The following is an 11,399-nucleotide window of genomic DNA, read 5'->3' as shown; positions in this document are numbered from 1 at the left end:
TGTGTGCAGACATTGATAGACTATTATCACTTACGTACACTTACTTCAGAAAACGTTTAAATTTAAATTTAATTAAAATTTAAATTAAAATCAAGTGCCACGCTGCAAATTGTCATATATATATATTCACAGCCGAATAAAGAAGATTCCTTTTAGATTGGAATTAGACATTGGGTGCAAAATAATTCTTTTTGAGGCATTTTGAGACAAAGCTATGGCTTTGGTCCAAATTTGGGTCATTTTCCCCCCACCTTTTCAAGAGAAAAAAAGAATTATTTGGATAGAGGGGAGGGGTGGTGGGGCGATAAAAAGATATGGATTATTTAGGGCAGATGCGAAATAGGACTTTTTGGACCATTTTGTGAAGAAAAGAATGGACTATAGCCCATGGTTTTGATCGATTTTTGGTCACTTTCACACTTTTTGAAAAGATATGAATTATTTAGTGCGTGTGATTGCAAAATACTTCATTTTGGGTCATTTTGGGGCGAAAAGCATGGACCTTTTGAAAAGATATGAATTATTTAGTGTGGATGTAAAATAGGTCATTTTGGTGCGAAAAGCATGGACTATAGCCCATGGTTTTGATCGATTTTGGGTCATTTTCACACCTTTTGTAAAGATATGAATTACTTAGTGTAGATGCAAAATAGGTCATTTTGGGCCATTGGGACGAAAACATGGACTATAGTCAATAGTTTTGATCAATAGTTTGGGGTTTATTTATACATATTCTAAAAAGTTGGATAATGTTTTTTGTTGTTGAATGTTTAATTATGTTTGAAGATTTTGGTTTATGTTTGATTATTTTGAAGAGTGTTGGAAGGTATTTATGATGTTGTAGGATGTTGGTAGAGTGTTGGTTGATGTTGTAGGATGTTGTAGGATGTTGGAAGACATTGTGGGATGTTGGTTGATGTTGGGTGATATTGGATGATGTAGGAGGAAGCTGGATGAATGTTAGATGATATTATACGGTTGGATAAACGTTGGAGGATGTTGGATGAATTTTGATGATGCTGGAGGTTGTTTGAGGATGTTGGATGATGTTGGATGATGTTAGAATAGTTAGGGTTGAAGTTGGCTAATGTCGGTTAAACGTTGGAGGATGTTGGATGAATTTAGATGATGCTGGAGGTTGTTTGAGGATGTTGGATGATGTTAGAATAGTTAGGGTTGAAGTTGGCTAATGTCGGTTAAACGTTGGAGGATGTTAGATGAATTTAGATGATATTAGAAGAATTTGGGTTGATAATGGATATGAGGTTGGATAAACGTTGGAGGATGTTGGATGAATTTAGATGATGCTGGAGGTTGTTTGAGGATGTTGGATGATGTTGGATGATGTTACAAGAGTTTGGGTTGAAGTTGGCTAATGTTGGTTAAACGTTGGAGGATGTTGGATGAATTTAGATGATGCTGGAGGTTGTTTGAGGATGTTGGATGATGTTGGATGATGTTAGAATAGTTAGAGTTGAAGTTGGCTAATGTTGGTTAAACGTTGGAGGATGTTGGATGAATTTAGATGATGCTGGAGGTTGTTTGAGGATGTTGGATGATGTTGGATGATGTTGGATGATGTTAGAATAGTTAGGGTTGAAGTTGGCTAATGTTGGTTAAACGTTGGAGGATGTTGGATGAATTTACATGATGCTGGAGGTTGTTTGAGGATGTTGGATGATGTTGGATAATGTTAGAATAGTTAGGGCTGAAGTTGGCTAATGTTGGTTAAACGTTGGAGGATGTTGGATGAATTTAGATGATGCTGGAGGTTGTTTGAGGATGTTGGATGATGTTGGATAATGTTAGAATAGTTAGGGTTGAAGTTGGCTAATGTTGGTTAAACGTTGGAGGATGTTGGATGAATTTAGATGATGCTGGAGGTTGTTTGAGGATGTTGGATGATGTTGGATAATGTTAGAATAGTTAGGGTTGAAGTTGGCTAATGTCGGTTAAACGTTGGAGGATGTTGGATGAATTTAGATGATGCTGGAGGTTGTTTGAGGATGTTGGATGATGTTAGAATAGTTAGGGTTGAAGGTGGCTGATGTCGGTTAAACGTTGGGGGATGTGGGATGAATGTTAGATGATGCTGGAGGTTGTTTGAGGATGTTGGATGATGTTGGATGATGTTAGAATAGTTAGGGTTGAAGTTGGCTAATGTTGGTTAAACGTTGGAGGATGTTGGATGAATTTAGATGATGCTGGAGGTTGTTTGAGGATGTTGGATGATGTTGGATAATGTTAGAATAGTTAGGGTTGAAGTTGGCTAATGTTGGTTAAACGTTGGAGGATGTTGGATGAATTTAGATGATGCTGGAGGTTGTTTGAGGATGTTGGATGATGTTGGATAATGTTAGAATAGTTAGGGTTGAAGTTGGCTAATGTTGGTTAAACGTTGGAGGATGTTGGATGAATTTAGATGATGCTGGAGGTTGTTTGAGGATGTTGGATGATGTTGGATAATGTTAGAATAGTTAGGGTTGAAGTTGGCTAATGTCGGTTAAACGTTGGAGGATGTTGGATGAATTTAGATGATGCTGGAGGTTGTTTTAGGATGTTGGATGATGTTAGAATAGTTAGGGTTGAAGGTGGCTGATGTCGGTTAAACGTTGGGGGATGTGGGATGAATGTTAGATGATGCTGGAGGTTGTTTGAGGATGTTGGATGATGTTGGATGATGTTAGAATAGTTAGGGTTGAAGGTGGCTGATGTTGGATAAACATTGGAGGATGTTGGATGAGTGCTTTAGGATGTTGGATGATGTTGAAGGATATATATTTCGTAAAGATGACATTTAATTTTTACATGTGTTTGTTGAAATAATGACGTCTATTGATATTGACCGCTAACCAGAAGAGATTACAGTCGTTACCTATAAAAGAAAGATAAATATACGAAACTCTATACATTTTCCTTCATCTTTTTAACTTCTTCTTTCGTTCCCATTGCAAGATGGCATCGAAAAGTAGTTCTCTTTATCAAATTCTTATGAATTATTCATGCTGTTATTCATAGCTAACGTAATAGTACGATTCCTCTGATCAATCTCTTTATTGTCTATACTGATATCGTAAAAGAAATGTTAATATCAAAAATTATAATAAAATGAGTTTCAACAACGATCAGTTTGTCTGTTTTTCTTCTAATATTTTTTTTTCTACAGTACGCCCTTGTCTTTAATAAAAAAGATACTTTTGAATAACACTTTTTAACTGATTAGGAGTCAAGCTTGCTCGTTTATACAAGGAGATGTTCTCGCGTTTCAAGATTCCTTTGACTGTAGTTTTCATAGCTTGAGGGATATCTTGCATGCGCCACAAGTACAGCAGAGGATTCACTATGGAGTTGAATCCTGTCACAAATTTCCTTATTTGTACTACTTTGTACGACGTCACTCAATTCGAACCTTGGTCATAACCTTTTCCATTTTTTAAAATAAAGTTAGCAGCCGACGCACAAAAATAAGGAAAGTATAGTAGCGACGCTGCAAACACAACGACCAACGTACACCGTATGAAGTGATATCTGGTATTGCGAAACATCAAAGTTTATAGTCCCATTATCGGATTGCTCACTGGACGATGATGATACAGAAGCCGTGAGCTTCTCCAGGGAGTAAAACGACATGGAATAGCAAACGATTATGGCTGTGAGAAACATTAAAAGAAAACATGGGGCCGCATTTTGTTCAACATAAGGAATATCACTTATTATTTATTACTTGACTATGTATCCATATTCATATTTCTTCTCATGTGCAACCTCAATCAAGAATCTTTCAAAAGAATGACACGTGGTCTGAAATGGGGGAAAATTATGCCCCAGTTAAAACGTTTCATTTTCAAACCTTATATTGCAAACACGATATTCTGTGCATGGCAAAAGTATACGTAGAAGGGTCAAGAATTACCAAAGCAATTAACAACTTCTCTATTATTTGTTTGCTATCGAAATGAATCGAAGTTTGGAATTATATTAGAAAATACGGCAAAACCAAAGGCACCCTAAACCGGATATTGATGGTATTGACACCTTTAAGAAGTCTGTTGCTAATTCAATAGTAAAATTCATTGGCTGACGAGGGAATTCTATTAGGAAAACGATATATATGTTATGAGAGAGAAAATAATTGTTTGTACAGACTAAGCAAGACATCAGTTTTTCTAATAACTATTAATTATGTTATGAAAACAAGATAAAGCATGATCAATTAACTATATAAAAGTATCGATATGATATTGCAGTAAGGCTGCCATTACGCACAAGTTTAGATAATGGTATGCATTGAATTCACAAGTAAACCTCTTAGTTCCTCACCTCTACACCTCTGGTTACGTCCTATACGGTTTGCACCCCTTTGTTCGGTTATTTTAGCACTATTCTTTTGAGTCTTATGATAGAAATGTCGCTTGTAATCTTATCTATACATTTACGATATATTCATATATTAACTTTAGTTTTAGCTATTACTCGTCATTAGGATATCGCACTTTTACTTATTCTTTTACCCAATCATGATTCAACGATATGATCACATTGATTAGAGACTGGCACCTGTCATAGAATTATTATAAATACAGCCCATGTAAACAGTTAAATACAGAGGGTAGAATAAAGATCCCGAAGCTCATACCGAGAGCTGTCGTCCCATAACATATATCTTACAAAAAAACAAAAAAAAAAATCCTTCGTTAATGAAAAAAACTTGATCATTTACCTCAACAATGATTATGATGATGATAATGATAACATTTTGTATGACATAAAGTGAAATTTCATAGCGCTATGAAATGAGAGTGATGTTTTAAGCCGCACAAAGATTTACAACGATTGATGTATATCCTATATGATAATTACCTCGGAGCGCGCCTTAAAACCCAGTTATTTTATTCAAATCAGTTGGTTCTCATTTGAAACACTTGATAGTTTTAATTAAGAAGAAAAAAGAAAATAAGAAAGAAAGAAAGAAAATTTACCAAAAAAAAGCATTTCAATGATACAAAGTTCAGTGTCTGTCCTTATGACATTTAAAAAAAAAATTTGCTCAGTCGAGATATATATTAGAGAGTAACTTTTGTGGTCTTATGTTTTCTGGCTATACGAAAATACGAAAAACCACATTTCTAACTCAAAAAGATCAAGCCTTTCTTATATGCTAATCGTAAAGGAAACTGTTGTTCATACTGGGAATTTATCAAGATTTGAAGCGTATTACTCGGTCTCAAATTTCAGACTTCAGATCTCCATCCGATAAAGGTTTCTTGATTGGTAAGGTGCAGTCCAATCACTTGTGCTTGTCCGCCATGGCCCGAGTGATTCTGATGTTTTCGTCTTAATATTCTTTTCACTGTACTTTTCACTGCTTGTCGAATATCTTGCATTCGCCACAAGTAAAGCAAAGGATTCACTATAGAGTTCATTCCCACTATCAGCTCACCTACCAAAAGCATCTTGAACGATGTCACCGAAAACGAATTTTGGTCGTAATGTTTTCCATTCTTGATACTGTGAGCAACAGACGCACAAAAATAGGGTAGATAGAATAGCAACGTTGCCAGAAGAACAAGTGACATCGTGTAAAGAGATCTGCGGTATTGCGAAACGTCAAAGTTTATGGTCCCATTCCCGGGTTCCTGATTAGACGATGACACAGAAGACGTGAGCTTCTTCAGTGAGTAGAACGACATGGAATAACAAACGATTATGGTTGTGAGAAACACGAAAAGAAAACATGGGACAATGATATTTTTTCCAAAAGCAAACATATTTGAAAGTAGTAAAGTGAAGAAAAGTGAAAGAGTTCCCACCCAGTAAGGAATAGTGACAACCATGACACGAGAAGATGTTACAAATGATCGATACCTGTTCTTTAGTCTAATGGCCAACAATCGATCAATGCTTATGAGTGTCAAAATATAGATAGATACAGAAGACAGCCAGTACCCAATAACGTGACTGCAAGCAGCCATGTAACAATAAATCGAGGTCCACTCGTTTATGTAACTTAAATATGTAAGGACTGTAAATGGAACGCCAATCACTCCAAACAGAAAGTTTGTTAATGCAAGATTAGCGACTAGAAGATACGAAGGCTTGTGTAGATATGAATTCTTCCAGATGGAATACAGTATCAAAGAGTTCAAAGATACGGCTGTTAATAAGGTAATGGCGAATAACGAAACTATCGTTAAGCGGAAAGACTTCAGTTGAAGGTAGGGATAGTAATTCATGGAGAGGCAGCTATAGTTCATCTCCGGCGGTAAGTAAACATTCTCACGGTCCAAAAGTATAATCTTCACTTATCTTGAAATGATGGATTATTTCAAATTAACTCTTGGGCAGCTCTTCAACACAATTCCTTGTACTGGGACGCTGTAATACAATTTGTCCTAAGCAGTGCCAAATTGTTCAGTTGCTCTGACAGAATTAACCACTTTTTAAGAGCGCATTAACGGAATGAATTGAATCTTAGGGATTTTAAGTCCGAACGATACGAGAGTTCAATTTAAAAATGTGCAGTGCTAATGATTCTTGAGCATCCCTTCAACGCAATTCCTTGTAGGACGCTGAACAGAGTTTGTCCTAAGCTTGGTAAATTGTTCAGTTGCTCTGACGGAATTAGCTTTCTTTAGAGCACTTTTAACGGAATGAATGCCACAATCGGTTTAATCTTCAAGATTTTGAATCCGAACGATACGAAAATCAAGTGGTACAAAATGAGTAATGACCAGAAGAGCCAGGTCATACTTAATATCATTGGCAGATGGCTCCAACTCATGGCTCCCACTCAGATAATTGCGAACCAATCACCGTTGCAGCAGTTTTCCTAGTGGAATTAAAGTCTTGTCCCACAAACAACTACACATTGACGGTTTTAAAGAGTACTACGAGGTTTACGAAGCAATTCTTTTCTTTTCTATTCGCAGGACATGAAACAATTGAAGCAATTTGTGATTAATTTTCCGCGAAGAGAGTTTTAAATTCTGACATATTCTAGCCTAATTTGTTGAGCTTGTACGAGATAGCAACGGTAACTAAGGAGATTCGGAACTATAAAAAGAACGCTGCTCGGCTTTCTCTAATTTTGCAATTTGCTAGAATCTTATTAGAGACCTCATTCATTCTATGAGGTCCTGCCAGCTTTTCTAATAGGAAAATGTTGTCGGAATAAATTTAACTAGAATCCCGTTGGTTCTATTCCCTCTCGTAACTAATCAATTGTTAACAATAATACTGCATATACGGAGAGTTTTTTAATACCTTCTTTGGTTCTCAAGGTGGTGAAAACAATATATCTCTAATCCTAATCATAAAAAGACAGAAAACTTGAGCGGACGCATTGTAATTTCATTATCGGCACCAATTATCGTCGCTTGTACTGTGTAAAAAACATTCATAGAATGAAAAGATATAACTAGCTAAAAACTAGTGTGAGCTGCGTCGGTGTTTCTAATGAAACAGTAATGATGAAAAGGTAAATTATACACCGTGAAAAGATGAAAAAACTTACTGACGTTTCGGACGCTAGTCCTTATTCGGAGTAAAAGAGAAAGAAGTGGTAGAAAGGAGTGTATATATGATAGAATAAGACAAAAGAAACTAATGAGAGCAAGGTAGGCAAGGAAACAAAAACAAACAATCAAAAGACAAAAGAAAAGGTTAGTTGAAAATAAAGCGTTCATTAATCCCGTTGGGACTAAGAGTGCCCAATAGGTGAATAAGCCGCATTTCTTTGGTCTTGCGACAATCATTGTTGCCGTTAAGCAAAGAAAGACCGAAAACAATGAAGTCAGAAAGAGAATGGTTAGCTAGATTAAAATGGCGGGAAACTGGTTTGGTGGGATCGTTATTGCGAATATCATAAAGATGATTGCAAATGCGATCACCAAGACGGCGGCCAGTCTCGCCCACATACAAAAGATTACAGCGGGTACATTTAATACAATATACAACATTAGAAGTGGTACAAACAAAATGGTCAGTGATTTTAACAGTTGATTTAGGACCGACAACAGAAGTGTGAGAGACTATGTGAGGACAAGTATAACAACGTTTACGAGAACAGCGAAAAGTACCAGGTTCTTTGTTAGAGGGAAGAACTCCCTTGACCAAGAAAGAACGGAGATTACGATCACGTTTATAGGAAAAGAGAGGGCGGTTGTTGAAAATAGCAGAAGTGCGAGTATCAGAGTCAAGCCGAGAAAAGTTGCGGTTAACAATGGGTTTAATGGAAATGTTAATAGGATGATACGTAAGAGTGAAAGGAATGCGGTCATTAGAGGGACGAGTGTGAGGAGTGAGAGCGGTGGTACGATCAATAGTAGAAACTTTACGAATGGCGCGATCAATAACATGAGCAGGATAATTACGCTTAAGGAAGAAGGAACGCATCTCAGAACATTTAACAGAAAAATCAAGATCATCACTACACAAACGACGAAGACGAAGAAATTGCGAGAACGGAATAGCGTTAAGAGTGTGCTTAGGATGAGAAGACGAGTAGAGTAAATAAGAATGAGAGTCAGTAGGTTTGTAATGGACACTAGTGCTAAGACGGTCGTCATTAACACTAAGCAAGATGTCAAGGAAAGTGACTGATGTTTCACTAACCTCCCACGTAAAGTCTAAGGCAGGGTGAAAAGAGTTAACAAAAGAGATGAAAGAATCTAAGTCATTACGCGAACAAGAAGTAGCACCAATACAATCATCAATATACCGTCCAAAAAACTCAGGTTTAGGTCCAGTATATTGTTGAAAAACAAGGTTTTCGATATAACCAACAAACAAATTGGCATAACTAGGGCCCATCTTAGTACCCATAGCAACACCGTTTATCTGCCGATAATATCGATCACCGAAAGAAAAACAATTAAGAGTAAGAACAAGTTCAGCTAAGCGTAACAAAGTGGGAGTGCTGGGCTCGAGGACAGGACGAAGATCGAAAAAATGCTGAAGAGCACGAAGGCCCTCATCATTAGGAATAACAGTATACAAAGATTTGACATCCATAGTAAACAAAAGCTTAGAAGAGTTATCAGGAAAGCGAAAATCATTAAAAATACTAAGAGCGTGATTAGTATCCTTAATATAAGTAGGTAAAGGCTGAACAATAGGCAGCATGAGAGAATCTAGATAGCTAGAGATGAGTTCGGTAGGACAACTACAAGCAGAAACAATAGGACGGCCAGGGTTGTTAGCTTTGTGAATCTTAGGAAGAAAATAGACGTGAGAAGTACGAGGAGTAATAACAAAAAGGTTTTTAGCAGTGGAGGGTAAAGAGCCATCAGAAATGAAAGAGTTAACAGTGTCTTTAACTAATTTTTGATTGTCAGGGGTAAGATCCTTATCCACTTCACAATAAAAATTAGTACCAGAGAGTTGACGTAAAGCCTCCTGTTTATACAGGTCAGAACGCCAGACAACTACTGCACCGCCTTTGTCAGCGGGCTTAATAACAATGTCAGAACGATTGCGTAATTGACGTAAAGCCAACCACTCGTCCTTAGAAAGATTAGAATAACTGAGTTTACGGTTAAGATTGACATTAGAAATATCACGGCGACACTTATTGACAAAAAGATCAAGAGAAGAAAATTGTCCCTCGGGAGGGACCCAGTTAGACTTACGAGGACAAAGGCGCTCAAAGACATCACGTTCACAGTTAGAGTTAGAAGAGTCGGAGAAAAAAGCTTTAAGGCGAGTACGGCGAAAAAAAGATTCAGAGTCTTTCTTGACCTGAAATTCATCAGATTTCTTAGCAAGAGGAACGAAGTTCAAACCCTTGCTAAGAACTGAAATTTCAGAATCAGAAAGAGGTAAATCTTCGGGAATGGTGACAACGGAATGACTTTCTAATTTTTTCGTCTTCGTCGTTTGTGTAGTGATGATCTTGATTTTTCTGTTAAATGTTCTGAGATGCGTTCCTTCTTCCTTAAGCGTAATTATCCTGCTCATGTTATTGATCGCGCCATTCGTAAAGTTTCTACTATTGATCGTACCACCGCTCTCACTCCTCACACTCGTCCCTCTAATGACCGCATTCCTTTCACTCTTACGTATCATCCTATTAACATTTCCATTAAACCCATTGTTAACCGCAACTTTTCTCGGCTTGACTCTGATACTCGCACTTCTGCTATTTTCAACAACCGCCCTCTCTTTTCCTATAAACGTGATCGTAATCTCCGTTCTTTCTTGGTCAAGGGAGTTCTTCCCTCTAACAAAGAACCTGGTACTTTTCGCTGTTCTCGTAAACGTTGTTATACTTGTCCTCACATAGTCTCTCACACTTCTGTTGTCGGTCCTAAATCAACTGTTAAAATCACTGACCATTTTGTTTGTACCACTTCTAATGTTGTATATTGTATTAAATGTACCCGCTGTAATCTTTTGTATGTGGGCGAGACTGGCCGCCGTCTTGGTGATCGCATTTGCAATCATCTTTATGATATTCGCAATAACGATCCCACCAAACCAGTTTCCCGCCATTTTAATCTAGCTAACCATTCTCTTTCTGACTTCATTGTTTTCGGTCTTTCTTTGCTTAACGGCAACAATGATTGTCGCAAGACCAAAGAAATGCGGCTTATTCACCTATTGGGCACTCTTAGTCCCAACGGGATTAATGAACGCTTTATTTTCAACTAACCTTTTCTTTTGTCTTTTGATTGTTTGTTTTTGTTTCCTTGCCTACCTTGCTCTCATTAGTTTCTTTTGTCTTATTCTATCATATATACACTCCTTTCTACCACTTCTTTCTCTTTTACTCCGAATAAGGACTAGCGTCCGAAACGTCAGTAAGTTTTTTCATCTTTTCACGGTGTATAATTTACCTTTTCATCATTACTGTTTCATTAGAAACACCGACGCAGCTCACACTAGTTTTTAGCTAGTTATATCTTTTCATTCTATGAATGTTTTTTACACAGTACAAGCGACGATAATTGGTGCCGATAATGAAATTACAATGCGTCCGCTCAAGTTTTCTGTCTTTTTATGATTAGGATTAGAGATATATTGTTTTCACCACCTTGAGAACCAAAGACGGTATTAAAAAACTCTCCGGATATGCAGTATTATTGTTAACAATTGATTAGTTACGAGAGGGAATAGAACCAACGGGATTCTAGTTAAATTTATTCCGACAACATTTTCCTATTAGAAAAGCTGGCAGGACCTCTGCTTGGTTGAGTGTGGCAGCCATCTTTAATCTTTAATAATCTTTAATCATGCACTCTTAAAACAGTTAAAGAACTATACTAAGAGTCATGGTCAGGGGCAGATATATATACTGTGGTGATTTTCTGTTACTTCCATAAAAAGGCCAATTTTCTTTAAGGTTTGTCCAGGTGTTACACAGTAACAAAGACGAGCACTATATTTTGAAAAGCAACTTC

The 11,399-nt window shown here is 37.1% G+C and overlaps 1 protein-coding gene across 1 annotated transcript; it reads right to left on the bottom strand.

The window, feature by feature from the left end:
* Window positions 1-7,409: 7,409 nt before the first annotated feature.
* On the bottom strand, window positions 7,410-9,093 carry LOC148908772 (uncharacterized). Its single transcript, XM_089035421.1, has one exon. It carries the CDS (start codon window positions 9,010-9,012, stop codon window positions 7,663-7,665), a length of 1,350 nt encoding a protein of 449 aa, XP_088891547.1. The 5' UTR covers window positions 9,013-9,093; the 3' UTR covers window positions 7,410-7,662.
* Window positions 9,094-11,399: the final 2,306 nt, after the last annotated feature.

The sequence above is a fragment of the Actinia tenebrosa genome, unplaced genomic scaffold (assembly GCF_029948245.1).
Source record: "Actinia tenebrosa isolate PJP-AT-01 unplaced genomic scaffold, QUT_ActTen_1.0 PGA_scaffold3__52_contigs__length_22856419, whole genome shotgun sequence".
Classification (NCBI taxonomy): Eukaryota; Metazoa; Cnidaria; class Anthozoa; order Actiniaria; family Actiniidae; genus Actinia; species Actinia tenebrosa.
The sequence above is the reverse complement of the archived record's forward strand: the minus strand, read 5'-3'. Positions and strand labels throughout refer to the sequence as shown.